Source organism: Malaclemys terrapin, chromosome 2 (genome assembly GCF_027887155.1).
Source record: "Malaclemys terrapin pileata isolate rMalTer1 chromosome 2, rMalTer1.hap1, whole genome shotgun sequence".
NCBI lineage: Eukaryota > Metazoa > Chordata > Testudines > Emydidae > Malaclemys > Malaclemys terrapin.
In genome coordinates this window covers 99,182,704-99,209,036 of record NC_071506.1, presented here as the reverse complement: position 1 = coordinate 99,209,036, position 26,333 = coordinate 99,182,704, and the positions used below count along the sequence as shown (strand labels likewise).

General features: G+C 39.2%; 1 protein-coding gene across 5 annotated transcripts; it reads right to left on the bottom strand.

Annotated features, from left to right (window-relative positions):
- LOC128831039 (beta-Ala-His dipeptidase-like) lies at positions 1-25,564 on the bottom strand. 5 transcript variants are annotated; one of them, XM_054017083.1, is made up of 13 exons: positions 25,470-25,563; positions 23,110-23,316; positions 19,384-19,491; positions 13,717-13,860; positions 12,666-12,828; positions 11,136-11,218; positions 10,846-11,043; positions 9,381-9,465; positions 6,743-6,903; positions 5,188-5,352; positions 3,364-3,505; positions 2,169-2,316; positions 1-158 (listed from the first exon to the last, which is right to left on the bottom strand). In XM_054017083.1, the coding sequence occupies exons 2-13, from the start codon at positions 23,146-23,148 to the stop codon at positions 95-97; spliced, it is 1,500 nt and encodes a 499-aa protein (XP_053873058.1). In that variant the 5' UTR covers positions 23,149-23,316; positions 25,470-25,563; the 3' UTR covers positions 1-94. The 5 variants fall into 5 exon arrangements, with proteins under 5 accessions (XP_053873058.1, XP_053873061.1, XP_053873060.1 ...); XM_054017086.1 differs by lacking the exon at positions 23,110-23,316 and adding an exon at positions 19,855-19,968; XM_054017085.1 differs by lacking the exon at positions 25,470-25,563 and adding an exon at positions 19,855-19,968 and having other exon boundaries at positions 23,110-23,172.
- Between the last annotated feature and the right edge of the window lie 769 nt (positions 25,565-26,333).

Here is a 26,333-nt window from a genome sequence, read left to right as displayed (position 1 = left end):
TAACTGTGAAATCCAATATGTTCTGTGATATGTGCTTATCAAACAAGCAAATACAGATAGTTATAAAGGTTTACTAAGCTGTATTCTTTTTTCTTTACACAGTAGCAAGTTCTTGAAGAAAAGCTGCATATAGTTTTGTTCCCTCAATGAAATTATACCTAAAAGAAAACAGAGCCAACAGTATAATTTCACTGTACACAACATAGGAGTTCTTCAGATATACTCACATACTGTCTCACATGGAAATAAATGATAATAAGAAACAAATTTTTTACAGTAAAGACAATCTTCGTACAAACTTATCAAGGAATATGTGATAGATTTTTCCATCACTTTAAATCAAGATTGAATGCTTTTCTAAAAGCTATGCTGAAGTTCAACAATGTGATTGGGCTTGTTGCAGGAATTACTATGTCCTGTGTTACACAGAAGGTCAGACGAGATGATCACTATCGTCCCTTCTGGCCTGAAAATCTGTGAATCTTCATGCACACAATGTCATGACTCAGGTAGTCAGATAAATATATTGACGGCTTTGGCTTTAATTTTGATTGCTATTTAAGCTTGAATCATTAGCTGTCATGTCACACAAAATAACTAAGGACCAAGAGAAAAATCAAAAATGCTTAAATGACTTAGGAGCCTTGGCCCACATTTTTAAAAGTATTTAGACATTGCTCTGTTCAGTGTTGCAAGGCCAAAGTGACTTAGATGTCTACATCCTATTTTCAAAAATGACTTGGCACTATAAATCTCATTGAAAGTCAAGAAAATTAGAATTAGGCTCCTAAATCACTTAGGACCAGATGTTTAAAGGTATTTGGGCATCTAAAGACACCTATCTGCATCTATAGGTACCTAAAAAGCAACAAAGGGTCCTGTGGCACCTTATAGACTAACAGATGTATTGGAGCATTTTGTAAGTACCTTTTGAAAATTTTACCCTAAGAACCTCACCCTCCCTGATTGAACTAACCTCGTTATCTCCATACTGATTTATACCTGCCTCTGGAAATTTCCATTACTTGCATCTGAAGAAGTGAGGTTCTTACCCACAAAAGCTTATGCTCCCAATACTTCTGTTAGTCCTAAAGGTGCCACAGGACCCTCTGTTGCTTTTTACCCTAAGAACTTGATCCAAAGTCCTCTGAAGTCGATGGAAAGACTTATTGATTTCAGCTGGCTTTGGCTCACGCCCTATCCTGTGAAAATGTATACATGTTTAACTGAAATCATTGGTACTACTCACGTGAATACAATTATTCAAGTAATATGTTTGCAGAACTGAGTCCTAAATTATACCCTTGGCTATAGTCATGGAACTCCTAGGGAAGGTAATGGGAGTCACACACACACAGTGATTTGAGGAAAGAATTTGGCCCTATATTTTACCTCAGCCACTTGAACAGAAGCTGCAGGTTGTGCTCAAATTCCAAATAAGATAGTTACATAAAAATGAAACACTTATTGTTCAGCATCAAGAATAAAACTTGCAGTAGATTCCTTGGAGGTAGATTTTTATTTAATTAAAGTGTGTTCCTCCTTTTTAGCTTCAAATTATTCACTATGTTTACCTTCCAGTAGCTGTATGTATGAAATTCAAGTATTAATTATAGTTTCACTAAAACAAAACATTCACAGGCTATCCCCTCGTGCATCTTTTATCAAACTGCTTCTCATTAGTTAATGCAAGAAATCATTCACTACCAAATGCACTGATATTGTGTTAAAAACTGTGCCAACTTCAGTTAATTTGACTACTGTCAGTCATTAGAACTGCAATACAAGTGTTGAAGTGAATCAAGGACATAGAAAAGTAGGAAAGAAAGCATCCGGGTGAAGGCACACACATTTTAACCAACTTGATTACTTTAAAGGAGCTCTTCAACTTGGATGTTTTCAAATGACTAATTCCTAAAAATCCAAATATGTTTTAGTTCATTATTTGACTACAGTTTTTTGAGAAGGGAAAATAGCAGCATTTGAGGTGAGGAGCCTGCATTTACACCACTTTTTCCAAATAACATCTAGGAGTTCTACATGTACATGTGAAAAAGTGATGTAAATTCAAGGTGGGAGGGGGGGTTATTTGTCACAGTATTGTATATTTTTTCTTCTGAAATTATATTAACACTTTAAAACTTTTTAAGAAAATGAGTAAAAAATACCTGCTGATCTTTTCATTTTGCCCATGTGGAGCATCGTCAGGTCCTCCTATTCCTAGTAACATTATACTCTTTCTAGTCACCTCCTGAAAATGTGTGGCAATTGGAATTGTTCCACCTGCACGGATCATGTCAGCCTCTTTTCCAAACACTAGGAGTGAAGATAACATAAGCTTTATAAAAAATTAATCTGAATTTCTACAAGCTTAATGAACTATCCTTCCCGCTTTTATATTTGAATAACTAAAGGCATTATTTGGATATAAACTTGTTTTCTACATTTTTTGTTGGAGGGGCTGGATGGGGAGACTTATGGGGACTTCTTAAAGATATTTCCTTTTTCCGCTAAAAAAGTTATGATCTGGTGTTGTTAAGCTTGGATTCAAAGTATTAGAATTCACCCTCGCCCATACTTGTGTGTTCTGCCTGTGGGCAGTATTCATTAGCTAACTTAAGTTCCTGTTCCTACAAATGACTTTACAATGGAGCCAGGGGCGCCTCTATGTTTTTTGCCGCCCCAAGCACGGCAGTCAGGTGGCCTTCGGTGGCACGCCTGCAGGTGGTCAGATTCGGTGGCGTTTCTGCAGGGGATCTGCCGGTCCTGCGGCTTCGGCGTACCTGCCGCAAAAACCGCAGGACTGGCGGACCTCCCGCAAGCACGTCACTGAAGGCCACCTGACTGCCGCCCTCCCAGCGACCGGCAGGCTGCCCCCCACAGCTTGCTGCCCCAGGCATGCGCTTGCTGCGCTGGTGTCTGGAGCCACCCCTGAACGGAGCCTTACACACACTTGTAGTGCTGAAGCCAATGTTATTCTACACGGGCACAGGGATCTGTCCCCTAGCCACAAATAGTATTCATCTGAAGACAAGTTACAGCGGGAGCTGAAAAACGGTAAGAGCAATGAATGACACATCTGTGTGTAATATATGTGATCATCAGTGTAGTAAAATGTTAACAATGTACATTAATATTGCTTGCAAGTCAATATCAACAAACATATCAACAAACAATAAAAGCTGCTATGTATGAAAATGCAATTCTATACAAATATGTCAAAATTAGAAAGCATTATGTGGACAATAAGAATATGTGCAGACAGAATAAGGGAAATACCCTGGTTTCATTTCTATGGATAATACTTTCAAAAGGTGACATAGTTGTGTACCAAATAATCCACATATTATAAAACAACCAAACCTCTTTTAATTGCTTTCCTTGCAGCCAAATACTGAGGTTCATTTATGTCAGATAGCCAGGGCTTTGTTCCTATGCTACTGGTTACTTTAATGCTGTTAGGACTGTTCAGTTCAGTGAATTTCTTGTTCAAATAGTCAGTCACCTAAAGAAAATAATTGTAGTGACATGAAAATATTTATTTAATTCAGTACATAGAGAAAAAAATCATCTGGGTGTGCATTTGTTTAAAACTCTGACTTGTCAGAGGCACAACTGCAATGCTCAAAATGTTACAGAAACAAGGTGGGTGAGGTAATATCTTCTGCTGGACCAACAACAGAATTTGGTCCAATAAAAGATATTACCTCACCCACCTTGTCTCTCTAATACTCTGGGACCGACACAGCTACAACGACACTGCACATTCAAGATATGAAATAAGAATCCAGCTCAAGAATCTCACTGCTTGGACACATAATGAAAGTGAAATTTTTATAGCGTGGGAAGGGAGTTCCAGCTATGCTGGTTTTTTGTTGCTGTCAACCCTCTACTCCTATACTGGCTGAGGCAGAGATCTTCATCTGTTGGTGCTGTCAACGGACCTATTCAGAAGTAAGTGGAGATTGATTAACCTAGGGTTACCATACGTCCAGTTTTTCCCGGACATGTCCGGCTTTTCAGCAATCAAACCCCCGTCCGGGGGGAATTGCCAAAAAGCCGAACATGTCCGTGAAAATGCCGGCCGGGCACTTCCCCTCCCGCAGCTGCTCTGCTCCTGCCCTGACTCTTCGGCTCTGTTTAAGAGCTGAGCTGCCCAAGCGCTATGGGCTTCAGGCAGCCCCCTTGCCTCCGGACCCCAGCCACCGGCGGGCACTTCCCCTCCCGGGCTCCGGTGGCGCAGGGTCCGGAGGCATGGGGGCTGCCCGAAGCCAGTAGCGCTCGGGCAGCCCGGCTCTTAAACAGAGCCGAAGAGTAAGGGGAGGAGCAGAGCCTCCGGCCACGGCGGCTCTGCTCCTCCCCTGACTCTTCGGCTCTGTTTAAGAGCCGAGCGCTACGGGCTTTGGGCAGCCCCCATGCCTCCGGACTCTGCGCCGCCGGAGCCCAGGAGGGGAAGTGCCCGGCCGGGGGCGCAGGGTCCGGAGGCATGGGGGCTGCCCAAAGCCCGTAGCGCTCGGCTGCGCTGGGGAAGTGCCGGCCGGGGGCGCAGGGTCTGGGGGCTGCCCGGCAAACCGTGAAGCCGGTAGCGCTCGGGCAGCTCTTTTCGCGTGGCTGGGAGTGGGAGGGAGGAGGGGGCGGAGTTAGGGCGAGGAAGGGGCGGAGCTGGAGTGGGAAACGGGCGGGGCCAGGGCCTCGTGGAGGGTCCACTTTTTTTATTTGTTAAATATGGTAACCCTAATTAACCCTGGGACCAAACCATAGTTTTGTCAGAATCTGATGGTTGTCATTTGTATTTGATCTTGGAAAATGATAGATGCTTTTGAATTTGCAGCCAAAGGGATATGGAGTGACCGCATATTATTTACATCTAGATTCTGTTGTTGGGATAGGTACATTATAGATAGTGAAACTGTAGTACGACATTTTTAACATGTTCTTTTTTATCATATTTCTTCTTGGAGACATACATGCCCCTATATTAGTTTCTTCTTATATAGCAGAAACTCAGATCCTCAGCTACAACCAAGCAGTTCAAAGTGCAGCTCAGGAGGGGACAGAGTATCAAAAATGTAGCCAAGAAACAACTTGCTTCTAAGCTCACAGGTGCAGAACTCATTCATTTTGAAGTCGGTGAATGCAATAAACAGGTATAGGAGGAATTAAAAAAGGAAGGATCCACCATCCTACCTGTTTCTTTACTACAGAAGGCTCCATGTTCGGCACCACACGTATTGAAAACTTTCCAGTTACTTTTGCAGGGATTACAGTCTTAGTTCCAGGTGCAGAAAAAGCTCCTTCGATTCCATGGATGGAAAGAGATGGATAGCGTGATCTTTGCATTAATAATTCTTCCTGAAGATGCAAAAAATGTAAATATATTAAAGCAGAGGAGGCATTAAACAATAATCTGTAATTACCTAGCACTTCATGTTACTTCACAATAACAGATTGCATGTATGATTCTTAGACAAGCAGTCTCAGTATTATTTTTTCCACATGAAACCACTCTTTGTGTATGTAAGTGTGCTATATATAAATCTGCCTAGAGATTGACTGTGCCAAATCTTCCACGGCTTGTTTTTTCTTAAAGGTAACTCATTGTAACAAAATGAAAGAGATCCATTTATTACACCATAATATCTGTTACATATAAAATATCCAGCTTTCAAGCATTTATAGTATTGCCACTATAGAAGTGCATAGAATTCATCTTTCTCAAGCCCACAAAGCAAGTCAGTGGAAGTACAGTATCTCAAATATAAATATTAGGTTTGTAGGTATCTTAGCTTCAACATTTAAGGTGCTTTATATGATATCAGATCAGTCATGAGCATTCAGAACAAACCACACCACATGAAATACAGATTTTATACTAATTTTGCATCTTCAGAATGCCCAATCAGTGTATTTCCTTGTGATATGGGCCCACAACTTCCATGAGTGATAATGGATGTTACATATGTCAACTGAAAGAAAAACCTAAGTGGCATTAAAAATAGAACAGTGACCAATATTTTAGTTAATAAATGTATTTTTAAGGGGGTCATGTCTTTAGGTGAGTCACAGTCTTCAATAGTTTTATATATTATTTTATATATTATTTTATATATAGTCCATAGTTTTATATATTGGGATACCCAAATCCTTACTCTATGTTAGTCACAGAGCATGACCATTTATCTCTTTGCTGACTAAGGTGTCACTTTTGCAGTGGGTACTATAAGGATTCTGCAGGTTTTTCCAAGAGATAGGTGTATTAGCAAATAAAAGACTTCTCGGTTGGGCCAAATTCTGCACTCAGTTATATGGGTGAAACCCCCACTGAAGTACCTGTTCAACCGAGAACAGAATTTTGTTGGTAGAATTCTGGCAATCTGTGATCCTATCACAAAGCAAAAGTTGTTCTTGACCACCGTCATTTAATATTTATATTGCCATGTTGTCCAAAGGGCCTAATCTTGATTGGGTCCCCTTGTGTTAGTGATACATATAGAAGTAGTTGTCCCTGCCCTGAAGAGCTTGCTAAAATCTAAGACAAGTAAAACACATAGGGTCCCAGCACTGGTGAGATTGAAAGATTTGAAGGAACCCCTGATTTTAGGGCCTGATTCAAAGCCCATTGAAGTCAATGGAAAGAACCCCACTGACTTAGTAATGACTATGATTTATTATTCCAACTGAGAAGCCTGAAACCAGTGAAGGAAAATTCTATTACCAATATAAAAATAAATGTAACATATACCTTAGTTTTGTTATGAAACTCTTCTATTCCATATTTGGCCATAATCTGGTCCAGGTCATATTCAATTCCTTCATAGAGTTTCTTTTCTTTTTCAGTGAGAGGAGCTACTGCTTCATAAATTCCAGGGATCAGGATATGACCAGAGGAATCTACCAGGGTGTCTAGAGAAAAATCCAAATGAATTTTAATTGGTCTAGAAAAAGAAGATTCATGTCTAATAAGCACTGCAGGGACAACAGAAATCTGCAACAAAAAATGTCTGTAAAAACTGTGCAGAGATGGTTTTCATGTTTAATATTGACCTTACTGTTATATTTTAATGTCACTTATAATTGCAGTTTTCAAGCTCTGTAGTTTTCTGAGCCTAATTTAAGTATATGTGTAACAATTAACCATTTATTTACAGCTGTGATTTAGTGGCAACTCAAGGCACTGTCATATGGGAGATATAAATTTGAATCCTAAAATGAATTGTGGTCTTTGGGAGCAGCAGGGATTGGAAAGGCACCACACTTTTTCCTGAGACAGAAAGTAATTTGTGACCCCTCTTGTGATACATGGACTACACCTACACTGTGAGCCAGAGGTATGAATTCCCTGCTGTTGTACATATACTCACATTACCTCTCGGCAAGCATGCACAAGTATAAATAACAGTGGAGTCACGGAGGAACAGCTGAGTCGTCATGCTAAATATTTACTCACCTGAAACTACTGAGTAAGTACTCAGCACAGCTCAGCTATGCCTCCTCTGTTGCTACTTGTGCCTGTGCTGCTGCTGCCACTACCCTGGCCACCACCTGTGCAACCCCAGGTACACTGCTATTTATACTCACGCTAGTTTAGAGCTTAGAGCTAGCGTGAGTATATATGCACACAAGCAGGGAAATAACACCCCTAGCTTGTAGTGTAGACGCAGTCTATGAGCTGACAAGGTCCAGGTAAATCAAACTTCTGGAGGAAAAGTCCTCCTGAAGAGAGACTTATGCAGGAAAGGGAGTAGAAAAGGAGAAGGATCAGGGCAGTTAATCTCCATGAGGCTCTTAGAAACCCAATGGAGGAAAAAAAGATGCAAGGTGCTGTACATCAAACTTTGAAAACTTACATTGTATTGTTAATCAGTATTATAATTAAAATTTAATAACTACAGGAGGGTGATTCTGTTTTGTCACAAATAAATTAACAGTGGGGACAATTTATGTATGTAGGAGAAAAACATGTAGATATGTAAATTTGCACACCCGGTGCACATATTGTTACCTTATATACTGTTGTGATAGACACATTAAAAACATTCTACAGCTATCAGCCACAGAGATTAGATACATAAAATTAGGTGCTTTTACTCAGAATGAGCATTGCTCATCACCATTTTCTTACAACAAAATCCCTCCTTAACTTTTCAACTTACTTGCACGGAACTTTAGAAAAAAACCTAAATAATGTACCCTGAGGTGAATAAATAATGGGAGTCAAAGTAGGTTGCAACTGAAAAAGCAGTGGCTGGATACATAAAGAGGAAGTCCATACCAATGCAAATAAACCTAATCTTCTTCCACATTTAAAGCTAACAGATTGCGGCCTGGTTAGTTCTTAGATGGGTGGATTCCCCACAATCTCTGGTGCAGTAGTCTTATTACTTTAATTGCTCAATGTCCTTTTACTGCACATTATCTCCTATTCTGAGCGTCTCTTTGCTTTATTCATTTTCTACCAAATTCACCTAAAGCCTCTGTCCCTTTTTGTCTCCTCTCTTTGGAGATTAATGCTTTTATTTAAAAGCTATGACCTTTGGACTAAACCTAGGTTTACCTATTACTAAAAGGAGAGTTGCTTTCACACTTCGCTTGCGAGCTAGGCCTGCTGCTTTTGGATGGCGCAATTTCTTTCTGTAGTGAATTATTAACTGACAAAGATACTCTTCATTTGATTAAAATCTCAACCTTAAAACTGCATTAAAGTAGTTAAAACACACATACTGTAAGAAACCTTGTAGCAACCCCCATGGGACTTGGAGGGAGGAGCTCAAGTTGCAGGAGGAAAGAGTTTGGAGGAGACACCAGGAAGTCTGTTTGTCTGCACACAGTTTGAATGCTAGCTGCAGTTGCAATACCTGTTTAAATAGTTGCTTTAACAATACAGAATCCTTTCATGTTATTATCCAATACATGGTACATGAAACAAACAGAATTGGGGTTGCAATGTTACAAACACATTAAAGTAAACACAGGTTGCTGGTGTTGCTTTAAAATAAATATGGGCCTAATTCTGCCATCCCTACTTCCACAGAGTTGTTCCTTTTTTTGTGAATTGCCCATTTAAATTAACTTGGTCCTATATATTTAAAGTAAATTACACCGTTGGATCAAATGCTGCAGCATTTGCAATTATGCATACTATGGATCGAAACCAGAAGTCTTCTTTACTTAGTCCTTACTAAGAAAATGTCTTATGAGAATTAATAGGAGTTTTGTCTGAGTAACAATGTCAGTACCAGGCCCAGTACATGTAATTCATGTTTTTTTATTCCTGTGCTTTTAGTTGGTGGGGATCAGAACAATACCTGATATGCTTTGAAATGGAACATGACAGACCTGGAACATGACATTTATTCATAGATAATTAAAGCAATACTTACTTAATAGAAATATTAAGTCATTCATTGCTTCATGTAATATTCCTCCAAAGCCCCCTGAGTGTAAGTCTCGTTTAGCACATTCTACCTGCAAAAATAGCACAGATGAACACACTTGATACTTCCTTTACAAGCCATGGAGAAGGCTGTGTAAGCTTTCAGTTTAATTCAACAGGAAAAGTCTATGGTCATTTTCATTTCAGGATTTCTAGGTATATTACCACAATTTATATGTTATTGTTTTTTGTTTTGCTTGCAGTTTTGTTCTCTTTTCCATCACTGTGGAAAAAAAACAAATGTGCTAATGCACCTTTCTTTAAATAATATTTATTTGACTTAATATTAAAGAATCTATTATCCATTTACTTCTTCTGATGCTGACAGGCTAGTCTGACAATCTGGAGAGCCATATTTTTTAAAAACATGCAGGGTATTAAAAATGAGAACTGACATTTTCATTTTTTCTATTATTCCACATGTACTGTAGAATAAATATTTTCTGGACAATCAGGATGAAACTTTCAGCACAAAAATGATGTGCCCAGTTCCATTTTTATTGTCCTGTCATTGGGGGCAGGCTTACTATGAAATGGCACAATATTTCTGGTTTTTTTAGTAAAACATTATGGTGTTTACATAGCTAGGAAGTGGACATGATGAGAGATGCCTGCACAACACTGGTGCCCTAGCTGCCTTTTGCAGAGGCAGAGGCAGGGAAGCAGTGCTGAAGAAGATAAAGCAGGAGCTATACTTTCAACTTCCTGCACTGCTGTTGAACCAAGAGGCACCAGAATAAGAGTTTTAAATCATTTTAAGCTAATAGATTATAGAGAATGAAGTAGTTTTTATAGAAAAAAAATATATTTTGATTAAAATAGTGTGGCCTATTTTTTGTCATTTGTCATTATAAATTCATGACCTCTGCCTTTTTCTCTCTCCCTGCTATCAGACTATGACTTTCTGTTATAATTTATCAAGATAGACCACTAGCCCGACCAATGATAAATCTCTGCTTGCAACCTTAAATCCTATGTATTTCATGATCCCAGATAAATTCCTTGGAGACTGGCATGTACAGAAAATCCTTAATTCATTAGCTAATATTTTGTAAAGCCCTTTGAATATATAGAGGGACAAATTCTCCTCTTAGTTAATTTCAGTGAGGTTGTACTGGTACAACTGAAAGGATAATTTGACCCATAATGTGCTTATATGTGAACTTACTATTGTTATTTCTATATACCAGTACTAGAAAGTGGTGATTCCTTTAGTTCAGCCTTAAAATTACTACCATATATAACAGAGATGGAATCACTGTATAATCCTATATCTCCCTTTAACCCTGTGAGTTTATATAGTCAGTAGGGCTATTAGTGTTTGGACCTGGATAAATATAAAGCCACTTGATAAATACTCAGGTAATATTCAGTTAATGAGAGTATAAGATCATGCTTCTTTTTGCACTAACCTCAACAAAGAAGTAGCAGTTTCCTCTTGTCCCATATGTAATACCAGGTTTGTTGCTGAGCCATGCGGAGTCAGTGACCACAATGTAATCAACGTCAGAAAAAAATGTACTATTTCTCTGTTCAACTAGCGTATTTAGCCCAATGGACCCTACTTCTTCCATACCTTCAAGCAGAATCTTTACATTAACAGGAAGTTCCTATAAGGAAATGTTTCAAAAAGTTTTATAAGCAATTGGTTACATAGTTGCAAATAGCAAACTGATTGATAAAGGAAGAAAAAGTCACATGCATGTTTTTGAAGTGCTTCAATTGCATTCAGCACAGCCAGAACTTGTCCTTTGTCATCAGATGCACCTCGTCCGTAGAGATTGCCTTCAAAACAAATAGAATGAGATTAGGATAACTAATAAAGTTAGTTCATTAGGCAAGTGCAGACATTGATGTTGCACAGGTGTAATAGAGGCATAGTTGATCTGTAGAAATTTTATTTCTCATCATTGTGCACTGAACAAGTAGGAAAGAAACCAGCTAGACTTTCAGAGCTCAGGATGAATTTGCGAGGATGGCTTTTAGAAAATTATCTTTTTACTTGTAAGCTGACCATATCTGATGTGGAAATCACTGGGACCCAATAAATATATAGCCCCAGGATGCAATATTTTACTGAATTAATTTTTAAAATAAAATTACTCTTTAAACTATTAATAAATATAAAATCTTTAAGCTCCATAGTATTTCCTCCTTCTATTTATGATCTTGCATACAACTAAAATAGTGTTTTGACAGGTTGTATATGTAACACAGAGCTCTATGTGGTCTGTAGAAAAAGTAATCATATTTGAATAACAAGGTCTCCGGAAGCTAGGACTAGCTATCCCCCGATGTTCAAAATGTAGCTGGAGTACTCTACCTTTGCTATTCCAAATTCCATTATTGGATTTGTACTGTAATAAGTGCAAAGTCCATATTTACTTGTAGTAAATGTTTATATTGGACACCCTTCCTTTTGTATGCTCATTTCTAATTAAAGTTCTTTGGTAGCTGATAGTTGAGTAGGAGAAATTTTATAACAAGCTGAATGGAAGGGCTAAAGTGAGGTTGTCTTCAGCATTACCTTCCAAAACTGGCAGAAAATAATAGTACAAAAGCAATATGATTTTGCACCCTTATTCTGATCAGACCAGGAATGCCCACAAATTCAGCACAGCCATCCATACAGAGTACTCAGCAGGAACATCAGCAGTCTGAATGGGGGAATATAATAGCTGATCAAGGGAGCTAAATGTCTCAACCATGCCTCCTGCCCCAGAATTCTCCTGCTTTTCTAGCCATGGAGGAACAGCAGAGCATGGATTCTGTGTGTTTGACAGGAACACCAGTAGTGAGGCACAAAAGTTGTACCCCATTTGGACACCTCAGGTGAAATCCTGGCTATACTTAAGTCAATAGCAAAACTCCTATGGCTTCAGTGGATTCAGAATTTCAGCTCTAATTTCTGGTGTAGGCATATGTGCAAGATACAATCTGAATTTGACGCAAGATCTTCCGTGCATCTGTATTTTTAAGACAAGTGCTTATTTTTGCATATAAGGGGGGGGGGGGCAGTTCAACGGATTTTAGTGGAAAATCTATTCACAGACAAGGAAGGCATTTCCCAGGAGGTTTTCTATTTTCCCTGAACAGAATTATTTGTTTCTATGTTATTTGAATGATCTTCCTCTTTTTCTTTCATGGTAGAGAAGCTGCTTTAGGATAAAGGGTCTGACTGTATACATGATAAGCCAGTTGCTGAAAGCTTTCAAGCAGCTCAAGCACTTACCATTTTTCTCTGTCAATATGTAAGGCTCTGTTGACCATCCATCCTCAATTTTTGCTGGCTGCACATCCATATGCCCATAAAAACAAACGGTAGGCTTTTTTGGATCTTTTACAATGTTTGCCAGAATAACTGGTGGCAAAGAGATTTTGTTTCCATTGGGTAGCTAAAATAAATCAGAATTTCATTATATACATTGATAGAGGCTTCCAAAACATGCATTTATAGATGATGAAGTCACTAGAGTTTGCACCAGGGATGATTTTGATCCTACTTGTCTTGATTTTTGAATGTCTTCTGTTTAGTTCTGTCCTTGTAAAAATAATTTTAGAATGACTGCTATATAGAAGCAGACTAGAATCTACATCCTGAGGCTATTATGCAAGAATATATAATTTTCTGGAGCAGTGAATGGTTATATATGCAGCAAAAGAGTAACAATGCTAGCTGTAGCACAAAATAAGAAACAGTCTTTGGGACGTGCAAACCATTTTGTTGCAGGAGGTTGGTCCTAGTTCCAGTCACATAACATTAAAAACATCACTGATGTGTGCAGTGCCTCGGATTTAAGGGGATAAGGAAAAGTTCTGGAAGCTCTAGTGCTAGGAAGCAGATGCTTCCACCGACACCCAGTTCTACTTCTTCTAAGCCTCGGGGGTCAGGAACAGAAATCATGTTTCCTGTTGTCTCCTGACATCCTCTCTTCTGGGCCTCTGAAAAAGGGTAGGAAAGGATCTTCATAGCTCACTGGCTCCCCTGCCTCGTAAATGGGATTTTAAAGTTGATGATGGCCCTTTAAATTCTGGTCACTTAATACATCAGGATTACACTATTGGTTCCTGTGTATATAAAACGAGGCCTTTTTTGTAGTCTGCATTTTATTTATTGATGCAAAAGCCAAAGAAAAACCATACTTACAGTTACAGTGGTAACCCATTTTATAGGTGTGCTTCTTAATTTGTACAGCACTTAGATAACACGGTTATATCACTAGACAAAAGCTGGTTATAGATATTTAGATTTGTATCCTGAAAACACAGTGAAAATGTATTACCTCTTGCATGTCCAGATCTACCATCTCAACTGTTCCACCTAACTTTCTTATCCTCTCTTCTGCCAAAAGCATCATGTTTATAACCAGATGTCTCTTTGCAGGGTCATTGGAGTCACTTTCTATGGCCACCCAATCTTTGAGTCTCTGCAGGATAAGAAAATTGAAGGTGATGGTCTACATGCAGTGTATCACTCTAAACTGATGTTACAGCCCTCTGAAATGAAAGTTACCTGAAAACATCATTGTGACGCTGACAGACCAGGTGCCAGCTAATGCCAAGGCCCAGGGCCTCACTGAACACTGACAAATGCAGACCTGGAAGCCAGTCTGGCTTACGGTGTATTAGTAGAGATAAATTAGATATTAGTGTTATAAGAATGTGTTTAGTGCTTAGACAATGCTTGGTATAAATTTATATTGAGTGTTTTCAGTGTAAACCTCTGTAATTATGTAACTCACCAAACAGGAAAAAAAGCATTAATTAGTGTAAAGTGCTGGTCCAGCAGACAAGAGGGCCTTTGAAACCAGATGAGCCATTGTAAGGCATCAAGAGGACAAAGACCTGGTTGATTGCCCTCCTCACCTACATGAAGAGGAGCCAGGCACCGACACTTGTTCTATCAGTTTGGATTCTGGGGTGAAGGGGATAAAAATCCTTGACAAGAAGATCTGGATCTTTATGCTGGTTAGACTCTGAGGGGCAAAGATTCCTAAACATAAGCAAGAGATCTCCATGCTGCCTTGCATGGGTCAGCCCTAAGGGACATATAGAGCTGCTTATTATAGAAGCTTATATTACCTTTTAAAATCTAAGACTGTAACTCATTTGTGTGTGTATGTTTCCTGTTTTAACCTCATAAATAACTCTCATTTCTTTTCTTACTTAATACATCTTTAGTTAGTTTATTACAGGACTGGCTACAGGCATTGTCCTTGGTTTGAGAGCTGAGTACAATTTACCTGGGGTAAGCGACTGGTCCTTTGGGACTAGGAGTGACCTGAATATTTTTTGATCTTTGATGTAAAATGGCCATCTATCACATACTCCAGCTTGCCTGGGTGTCAAGATAGACTGGAATGGCCAGGAGTCTGCCTGTGACTCCATGATATAACTGTTATAATGCTTTAGGAATTCACATTTGAGACTGGATTGGTTGAAATCAAATTGGAGGACATACAACTAATTTGGGGTTTCTGCCCTGCTTTCTGACAGTCTGCCCTGAGGCTGGCACTCATGGTCGTGAGCTACTCGAGACAGCTTCACAATCACATTCATTGTTCTATCCTCATTCACATAGCTTTTAAATATCAACTATGGCCTGAATCCTGCAATGGGCTCTTCATGGATACAGGGTCCTCTCTCCTATGCAGAACATTCCTGCATTGGGACCTAAGTGGGTTAAACAAATTAAGAAAGCTAAGAAATTGAAATGTGGTTCTACTCTGCAAATTGATTATGGATGAATGGCACATTCTTACTCCAGAAATCTGTTCCTTATGTGTATTTAGGGTCTTCTTTGTTGTTGTTAGTGGCAATAATAAGTTTCTATTGTTTTTCACTAATGATAGCACTGTTGAGCCAATGCAGTTGAGATAGAGCTGAATTCTACTGCTTCTTGTGCATCATCAGTAGAATTGTTTGTTTGTTAAATTCCGAACAGTTGCACCTATACAAATCCATTGAAGGAAATGGTTTTGCAAAGGTGTCCTTGGGGACATATTTCCTAAACAATGAGGTTGTATAGGGGTCAGTGATGGCCTAAATTTGTCATTAGAATCTTTATCACTGAAGATGATATGTTGAAGGAAAGAACTCAGCTTAAGTCGTAGATTCCAGATCAAATTTGCAAGGCTGCCATTTATTTAAAATGTATTAAGAATCTTTTTATTTGTAAACTGAACACATTTCATATGACAAGTTTCAGAGTAACAGCCGTGTTAGTCTGTATCCGCAAAAAGAAGAACAGGAGTACTTGTGGCACCTTAGAGACTAACAAATTTATTAGAGCATAAGCTTTCGTGGACTACAGCCCACTTCTTCGGATGCATATAGAATGGAACATATATTGAGGAGATATATATACACACATACAGAGAGCATAAACAGGTGGGAGTTGTCTTACTAACTCTGAGAGGCCAATTAATTAAGAGAAAAAAAAAAAAAAAAAACTTTTGAAGTGATAATCAAGCTAGCCGAGTACAGACAGTGTGATAAGAAGTGTGAGAATACTTACAAGGGGAGATAGTCAACGTTTGTAATGGCTCAGCCATTCCCAGTCCTTATTCAAACCGGAGTTAATTGTGTCTAGTTTGCATATCAATTCTAGCTCTGCAGTCTCTCTTTGGAGTCTGTTTTTGAAGTTTTTCTGTTGTAATATAGCCACCCGCAGGTCTGTCACTGAATGACCAGACAGGTTAAAGTGTTCTCCCACTGGTTTTTGAGTATTTTGATTCCTGATGTCAGATTTGTGTCCATTAATTCTTTTGCGTAGAGACTGTCCGGTTTGGCCAATGTACATGGCAGAGGGGCATTGCTGGCACATGATGGCATAGATCACATTGGTAGATGTGCAGGTGAACGAGCCCCTGATGGTATGGCTGATGTGATTAGGTCCTATGATGATGTCACTTGAATAGATATGTGGACAGAGTTGGCATCGGGGTTTGTTACAAGGATAGGTTCCTGGGTTAGTGGTTTTGTTCAGTGATGTGTGGTTGCTGGTGAGTATTTGCTTTAGGTTGGGGGGTTGTCTGTAAGCGAGGACAGGTCTGTCTCCCAAGATCTGTGAGAGTAAAGGATCATCTTTCAGGATAGGTTGTAGATCTCTGATGATGCGCTGGAGAGGTTTTAGTTGGGGGCTGAAGGTGACAGCTAGTGGTGTTCTGTTATTTTCTTTGTTGGGCCTGTCTTGTAGGAGGTGACTTCTGGGTACTCGTCTGGCTCTGTCAATCTGTTTTTTCACTTCAGCAGGTGGGTATTGTAGTTTTAAGAATGCTTGATAGAGATCTTGTAGGTGCTTGTCTCTATCCGAGGGATTGGAGCATGATTTCACCATGATTTCACCATGATTTCAATAATTTCCATCCCACCATCAACCTCAGCCTAGATCAATCCACACAAGCGGTCCATTTCCTGGACACTACTGTGCTAATAAGCGATGGTCACATCAATACCACCCTATACCGGAAACCTACTGACCGCTACACTTACCTACATGCCTCCAGCTTCCATCCAGGACACACCACACGATCCATTGTCTACAGCCAAGCTCTAAGATATAACCGCATTTGCTCCAATCCCTCGGATAGAGACAAGCACCTACAAGATCTCTATCAAGCATTCTTAAAACTACAATACCCACCTGCTGAAGTGAAAAAACAGATTGACAGAGCCAGACGAGTACCCAGAAGTCACCTCCTACAAGACAGGCCCAACAAAGAAAATAACAGAACACCACTAGCTGTCACCTTCAGCCCCCAACTAAAACCTCTCCAGCGCATCATCAGAGATCTACAACCTATCCTGAAAGATGATCCTTTACTCTCACAGATCTTGGGAGACAGACCTGTCCTCGCTTACAGACAACCCCCCAACCTAAAGCAAATACTCACCAGCAACCACACATCACTGAACAAAACCACTAACCCAGGAACCTATCCTTGTAACAAACCCCGATGCCAACTCTGTCCACATATCTATTCAAGTGACATCATCATAGGACCTAATCACATCAGCCATACCATCAGGGGCTCGTTCACCTGCACATCTACCAATGTGATCTATGCCATCATGTGCCAGCAATGCCCCTCTGCCATGTACATTGGCCAAACCGGACAGTCTCTACGCAAAAGAATTAATGGACACAAATCTGACATCAGGAATCAAAATACTCAAAAACCAGTGGGAGAACACTTTAACCTGTCTGGTCATTCAGTGACAGACCTGCGGGTGGCTATATTACAACAGAAAAACTTCAAAAACAGACTCCAAAGAGAGACTGCAGAGCTAGAATTGATATGCAAACTAGACACAATTAACTCCGGTTTGAATAAGGACTGGGAATGGCTGAGCCATTACAAACGTTGACTATCTCCCCTTGTAAGTATTCTCACACTTCTTATCACACTGTCTGTACTCGGCTAGCTTGATTATCACTTCAAAAGTTTTTTTTTTTTTTTTTTTTTTTTTTTTTTTTTTTCTCTTAATTAATTGGCCTCTCAGAGTTAGTAAGACAACTCCCACCTGTTTATGCTCTCTGTATGTGTGTATATATATCTCCTCAATATATGTTCCATTCTATATGCATCCGAAGAAGTGGGCTGTAGTCCACGAAAGCTTATGCTCTAATAAATTTGTTAGTCTCTAAGGTGCCACAAGTACTACATTTCATATGGAAATCAAGGAGGACCCAATTCTGGCCAATGTATTCAGGTTGGGTTGTAACTTGCTCCACCAGTTGTCCTATTGAAATAAATGCAAATTCCTATGTAGAAAGGTACTAACTCAGTGTGAATTAGGGTTTTAAAAGTGGGCTCTAAGAAGCTACAACCATGGAATCCTATGATGTCATATTTTAACATTTAGCCGGTAAATTTATGGCAGGTTCATTGAAATTTAGCTTTCTAATGCATTAAATATGAAAATGATTTATTAAATCAGTACAGTGTCCCTTGTGTTATTTATTTTGATGTTTAATTCCTTTATTTTAAACTGTCCCCACATTTCCAGTTACCAATATGGTATGCTTTTTTTGTATTCACAGTGCATAGCTGCATAGTAGAAGTTGTCAGGGGAGAAGCTAGAAGTTTTGGTAGCTGGGTAGGGACTAGATGAGGAACTTTAGCTGGATGTTTCTGCTAAAATAATGAGTAGCAGAATAGTTAATTTCAACATTTAAAGTGTCATCTTTAGGCTTCCGTGTCAACAACTACTGGAAATGAACAGGTCAGTTCAGAGGTATTGTTTCAGGCTGGCTGCAGAGTGAGGAAGACAACATTGAATCATTTTACACAAAACTCAGGTTTTCAAGCTTATCTTCACAATCATGAGCACTACAGTATATAAATATATAAAGTTTATATTCCAGAACACAAACTTATAGTAACGGTTTGGCAAAGGGTGCATTCTGTGATAAATTCTGTTATTATAGATGCACGGAATACTCTGGGTCCTAGGAAAAATGTTGCATATCTTACTTAGGTTAAAAACTCCAATGGTGAGGTTTTGGCCTTTTTTGATTCCTTATCCTATTTATTGTTAAAAAATACTTGCCCCGTATGTAGTACTTTTAGAAAGCTAAAGTTTATTAGCAGAAAGAAACAGAAAACTGATATAAGTCTGCTTACTCCTTTGTAAAACACTTTGAGATCTAAGGATGAAAAACTCTATACAAGAACTAGGTATTCATTATTATTGCTACTACTTTCTTATGAAAATCATATGAAATATTATCCAAAATAGTTCATTGCATATATACATATGTCACTTTTCATCCAAAAAGAGCAAAGAATACGATGACCAGAAGTAAAATACCAAGTATGCTATGATCACTAATTGAACCATTTTAGGATTTATTTTTTATTTTTTAAAGTCTAACCTACTTTGAGAATTCATACGACTAGAAACTTACATTGCAAACATTTTTACTGTGCAGCAATGGTCTTTACCTGCACGTATTCATTTTGATGTTCTTCAATATACTGAAATATTTGATCTGAAGGCACAGATACTGCTGTAGTAAGTGACATGAACAATATGGCAAGCACCAGGGCAGTCTGTAAAATAAAATTGAAATCTGGTAAAACAAGTTTATCCTTTGATTCTCAGACTTTATACAATGCTCAGTCTGTGTGCTTCCAGGAAGATATATTGCCATTGCAAAGAATGACCTGGGTAGCTTAGTTAATACCAGTGTCAGGTAGTGCTTAAAGACATTTATTTCATGTTATTCCAGTTCTAGCTACAGTCTTGGTCCCTAATAATCAGAGCTCAGAGTGTGAAACAGGAGTGCTGAAGCCCCTGAAGGCAGAGTGGGACCCCTTGGAGGTCTGGCTACACTGAAGCTGTTCCTCCTGGAGACTGTTCAAAAGCTAGGAATACAGCACCAATCCTGTGGATCCATGACACAGTGGTATCACCTGTTTTAGATATTGAGTGTATTTCTTAGACTGGTGGGACAAAATGGGGAAACTTTTAAAGTGATCACTGTAACATCACAGCTCCAGTCACCTGATGATAGCAGCTGACACATTCTGCAGAAAGAAGGAAAGATGTTGGGTTAGTAGAGGGAGGGAACGGCCAGTATGACAACAATTAGTATCTCAGATTCCCACTCCACAACCTCAGATGCTGTATGCTTTTTTTTTAAAGTACATACTGTATTTATAGGTCTGTATTCAGCCTCAGAGGATAAAATATATTTATAGCACCTTTGTGGGGCTAATGTTCTGGGGATGCTTTAGAGGAACACTGAGGACATTCTGAAAGCTGATGAATAAAGGTGCAGCCGGGTGCTTTACAAAGCCAGGGAGCTATGAATGGGGAGTGGTATAAGCACTACTATGGTAACCCTACCTCATTCAGGGATTTCCCCCATGCTCAGGGAATCCCTATACAACCAGACCTGCTATTTTTACAGACCCTTTGCACTGGCAGACTGGTAAAAGGGAGCCAGAGTATAGGCGAGAATCTGCCCCATAAAATCTACACATATTAGAGCCAGGTTCTTCAGTAAGTGGCACAAAAGAGCCGTAATGCACCAGCGGTGGCCATCTGAGAATTCTCCTTGTGCCGAGGAAAACTCCACTTCCTTCTGTGCCTCCCATCTCCCACCCCCTCTCCCCAAATGCTCCCTTTATAAAGGAAAAGAGGGAGGCAGGGAGCATGTTGGGGGTGCACAACACAGGCCTTAGAACTTCCCTGAAACAATTCCTGTGTAACCTAGAGCATATGTTTTAGAAAAATATCCAATTTTGATTTTAAAAAGGATGGGGAAGGGAGGGGGGATGGAAGAAGCCAGCTCTAGCTATGTCCTATCCCCCAATGAGGTGAGGTCCCTGAGGGAGCTCAGGAACAGCCCTGAGGGACCTTATGCCAGTTGCATAAATTAGGGCCACTCTTGTGCAGCCGTACCTTGCCCTGGTGCTGCAGGAAGGTACCATTATCGCCCTGTTGCCCCTTCCGCTCCACTCTACGTGAGTTCAGTTACTGACTTAGGCTCTCACCCAGTATTATTTATCTCATTAAGAAGCATTTCAGCTCAGCTCTAAGCATTTTGTTGCTGTTTTTAACTTTACAAAATGTGTAATTTGTGCCAAATCCCAAGAGTCAGCCTTTATTTATTGCAAAATGAAAAGCATAGAGAGGTATTGGACCTAAGCTATTGAGCTACCATTAGTACCTTGGAGTAAGTGGAAGGGACTCATTAGTTTGGCTTTTCTTTTCAAATGCTGTCTGCACACTTGGCGCTATTTACAAGATAAATAAGAGACAGAGAAGTTGAAAGTCATTTGGCTTCTTCACTCTGTATCAAATTGTGTTCCCACTTCTCATGCGGGAAGGGCATAACGAGTGGAATCAGTTCTGGGTCCAGTTCTGTTCAATATCGTCAATGATTTAGATAATGGCATAGAGATTACACTTATAAAGTTTGCGGATGGTACCAAGCTGGGAGGGGTTGCAAGTGCTTTGGAGGATAGGATTAAAATTCAACATGATCTGGACAAACTGGAGAAATGGTCTCAAGTAAATAGGATGAAATTCAATAAGGACAAATGCAAAGTACTCCATATAAGAAGGAACAATCAGTTGCACACATACAAAATGGGAAATGACTGCCTGGGAAAGAGTACTGCAGAAAGGAATCTGGGGGTCATAGTGGACCATAAGCTAAATATTAGTCAACAGTGTAACATTGTTGCAAAAAAAAGCAAACATCATTCTTGGATGTATTAGCAGGAGTGTGGTAAGCAAGACACGAGAAGTAATTCTTCCGCTCTACCCCGCACTGATTAGGCCTCAACTGGAGTATTGTGTCCAGTTCTGAGTGCCACATTTCAGGAAAGATGTGGACGAATTGGAGAAAGTCCAGAGAAGAGCAACAAAAAATGATTAAAGGTCTAGAAAACATGATCTATGAGGGAAGATTGAAAAAAATTGGGTTTGTTTAGTCTGGAAAAGAGAAGACTGAGAGGGGACATGATAACTGTTTTCTAATACATAAAAGGTTGTTACAAGGAGGAGGGAGAAGAATTGTTCTTCTTAACCTCTGAGGACAGGACAAGAAACAATGGTCTTAAATTGCAGCAAGGGAGATTTGGGTTGGACATTCAGAAAAACTTCCTGTCAGGGTGGTTAAGCACTGGAATAAATTGCCTAGCGAGGCATCTCCATCATTTTTAAGAGCAGGTTAAACAAACACCTGTCTGGGATGGTCTAGATAATGCTTCATCCTGCCTTGAGTGCAGGGGACTGGATTAGATAACCTCTCAAGGTCCCTTCCAGTCCTATGATTCTGTGATTCAATAAGAGTTTTGCTAGTGACTTGGCTGGGATCAGGATTTGGCTTTTAAAAAAGTAAACAATCAAGACCTCTGAAAATTGTGAAGAGGGGGAATCAGAAGATATTCTTTAAGGTTAATACATGCTCAGCATGGTATGGCTTAGACTGGTCATTTACTTTCCTTTGTAAAGCACTTTGAAATCAATGGATGGAAAGTGTGATGTAAGCACTAGTATTATATAAATTACTATTACTTGTTAATTTTGCTTCAGTGGCTGCGCTCACTCTTTTTTTTCCTAGCAGAAAAAAAGAGCTTTTCTTGTTGAAATTTCTATTACCGGTGCCAAATATTGATGCCAGAAAATGACAAAATTTTCATTGATTCTTTAGTGGGAACAAGACTGGGTCCTTGAAGAGCTGAAGTTTCTCTAAGTTTATGATAAATTGCTTTTAACCTAGGAAGTCTGGAATTCTTTTAATTCTCTATAAAATTATTTAAGTCAATTGAGCCTTTTAAAATTTGCATTAATTCCTCCCTAAACTCCTTTGAAGTCATTTTGCTCTTTGCATGCTCAGTTCTCTCTTTTATTTTTCTCTGCTTTTAACGATAGTGCTTCTATGTTTGCCAAAACTGCAATGTTATCACACTCTTTACATATATTTATATAAGCACACATACCCACACAGGACATTTGTAACTAAATGCAAAATGTCTGACTCTCTCAAACATCCTCTTCCTGTGCCCTGGGGCTCCCCAAACAGAATACCCTCCTGGTGTCTAAATATTGTGATTTTTCAAAAATGCTCAAACTCTCTTTAGGCTGTAGCATAATTATATCATGCAACATAACAACAACAAGAAAGTATAAAAATGAACCAGGAAATGTTTTACCATGGCTGTGAAATGGAGCAGCTTCCAAAATTGTCTCATTAGTGCATTGGTGGTAGGGGTGGTCGTAACAGGGTAACAGTCTGACCTGTGTTGACTTCCTTTTATCTCAGGTTCCAGCAGACTCTTGTCCAATAACCCATTCCCACCCCCTTTCTCTCTTGATTACCATTAGTTATTTAGTCTCTCCAAATATTTTGTTAACGATATCTGTAGAACAAACATCTGTCACATTTACTTAGTTTCAGAATACCTACATTGCCATGATCAACTTGGAGATAACAGTATTAATTTTTTGCTTGACTAATACCAGTTTACCCAGGGAATAAATCTCTCCTCTAAACCCCAATTCTTATGGTTCATTTGAGACAGATTATGGAGAGGTATTTCCTTTTCTCAACTGTCTGCACTTACTATAAAGAGAACATTTTTATTAAGATATGTAACCCTGTTATAATATTCTTACACAATTATTTCATGTGAGTCTTGTGGCAGGAGGTTCTTTCTCTCCACTAAGTTGGTCAAAAATAATCATGAGTAAATTCTCGCGTGTGAAATTATTGTTTAGGTTCTGGCCCTAGGTGGTTGCCAATGCAATTAGCCTAAACTCACAGCAATGCAGCACAGAGCTCCACAGATTGCAGAGGATGAAGAAAAACAAACAGCACAGGAAAAGTTGACATTGGAGAAATGCTGCAAACAGTGAATGCATCTCCAAGGGCTTTGCCAGTATAAACATATGAAATTAAAGGCTCTTTAACTGCTTTAAATTACTGATATGATAGAAACACATTGAAAAGCCTGAAAATGCCAGCTAAAGAGAAGAGCAGAAAACTCTGGTGCTCAAGGAGATTAAAGACTTGTAAAGATATGTAGAAGTTCTAATGAAATCAAAAGGGTTTGAGGAACCTTAGCTGCATTTTAGGCATGCACAGGGAGAGGAAAATATCAGCGGACTAAATGATTTTTACTGTCTTCTCCCAGCCCAAAATCCACTGGGTTAGAGAACTCAGTGATCTGCTAAATGGACTGGAGAGAGAATACACAGAGTTCCAAACTTCAGCAAGTCCTAAGGGAAAACTGAATGGGGAAGTGTGATTGGATGGTTAGAGCTCAGTACTATTCTTAGCTGTGCTACCAACTTACACTTGGGCATGTCACTTCACTAACAATTCTGTCCTTTCATTTACTCAGCTATGAAATGGGTATAATACTGTTGCCCCTCTGTTGAGCAGTAGCAGATGTTGGGGCCTTGCAGGTAAGTTTCCTGTTGGAAAAGAAAACAGTGACATAGTGTCTGCATATTTTCTTAGTGTAATTCTGTTTATTCACTCTGTACACTCCACTCCTAGACAGAGGGGGTCACAAACGGCATGCAAGCAAACACCTCTTTCAGGAATCTCAGCCCAAACATCAGTGCCTGGTTCCCAGGAAGCAACTCTGGCCTAAGAATTTATTCTAGATTGAAAGTTTAAGACAGAGAGCAAACGGGGGAAGGGGAGCGGGGAGGGAGGGAAGGGGAGAGGAATTGTTGAGTGCCAAGTAATTTTATCCCAAAAGTTACTAAAAATATTTAGTCTAGATAAACAAGAAATGGCAGGCCAGCTCTTACTAGTTATCTTTTACTGCCAAGACAGGCATGTGACTCTCACTATTTTAGGCAAAGGGTTTTTTTTTACATACCATAGAGGACAGCACGATTTGTGCTGAGCAAATGATCATAATTATTAACCTTGGCTATTTGATAGTTAAAGAAAGTAAAAGAAAACATTAATCAAAACACAAATGATAAACAAAGGTTACTTCTATTACCGTCTCTTCTGGATGTCTCTCTGTGGAGAGTTTTTCTACAGAGATTACACTTTTGAGCGGAGACCTGGCTTGGGTGGGGCCCTTTTCTCTTGGTAAGTTGAGGCCAAGGTCTTATTTCCCAAAATGATTGAGGGTTCAATCTTAATATATCATTAGATAACTGAAAACTGTCTATAGATGGGCAAAATAATTTTGTTTAAGGTCAGATGAGTCCTGCTTGGTTACCATTGATAAGCTAAAAGAGTTTTAAAATGGGAAAAGTAAGCAACTAAAATCCAAACAAATTAAATAAAGTATTTAAACCAGTTATTTAGAAAAAGTCATCTACAGATCTGTCTTAAGCCAAAAATCTTAAATCCAGTTAAATCCCACTGTTTTTCTGTTTACTGATGTTTAGCCCCTGACTTCTCTCCAGGAATACATGATCTAACCCATTTGGTAATTAACAGGAGAAACTGTTCAGTTACAATTGCATATCAATATTCCAATAAAATCATTACAAGAGTTTTCAAATCTAATCCCATGGTAATGGTTTAGTTATTTCATCTCACTACTCCATGTCGAAGTCTTGGTGATGTCCATTGGGGGTTGAAGGTTGCCTTTTCACTGCTGCTGCAAGGCTCTTCTCTCCTTAGCTGGCTGTGGCAGCTTGCTTGTATAGCTGGACAGGATTAATTGATGAGTGCTGTAAAGTTGTGGATGGAGGCACAGAGAGTGCAAATTCCAAATTAGCCGCTGTCATCTTTTCATTGGCTCAGTACCTTCCTGGATTGTTCTTAGGAGCCTCTTATACATCTTATAAATATGTAATTTGTTCATTCTTATATGTGTTAGAGTTGTAATTCTTTCTTGACAGTTATACTTCGTTTTTCTTTTTGCTGGGGGATTCTCCCACCATCTTTAAGTTTAGAGCTTTAACTCTTTTCACTCAGCCCATTTTCTGAGATATTTCTTCAGTTTCATTAGGGTTCAATAGGAATTGAAATTCTGTTCTGAAAGAGTCCAAACACTCCTGTTCTTTATAGAAAAGCTTTTTAGTTCTCAAAGCCTTTTAAAAATAAATAATTCTTAAAGAGAGTCTTCAAACTGGAATAGTTATTAAAGGATTGAGGGGAGATATGATTGCTCTCTATAAATACATCAGAGGATAAATACCAGGGAGGGACAGGAATTATTTAAGCTCAGTACCAATGTGGACACAAGAACAAATGGATATAAACTGTTCTAACCATCAGAGGAGTGAAGTTCTGGAACAGTCAGCCAAGGGGAGTAGTGGAGGCAAAAGACATATCTGGCTTCAAGACTAAGCTTGATAAGTTTATGGAGGGGATGGGATAGCCTAATTTTGGTAATTAATTGATCTTTAACTATTAGCAGTAAATATGCCCAGTGGCTTGTGATGGGATGTTAGATGG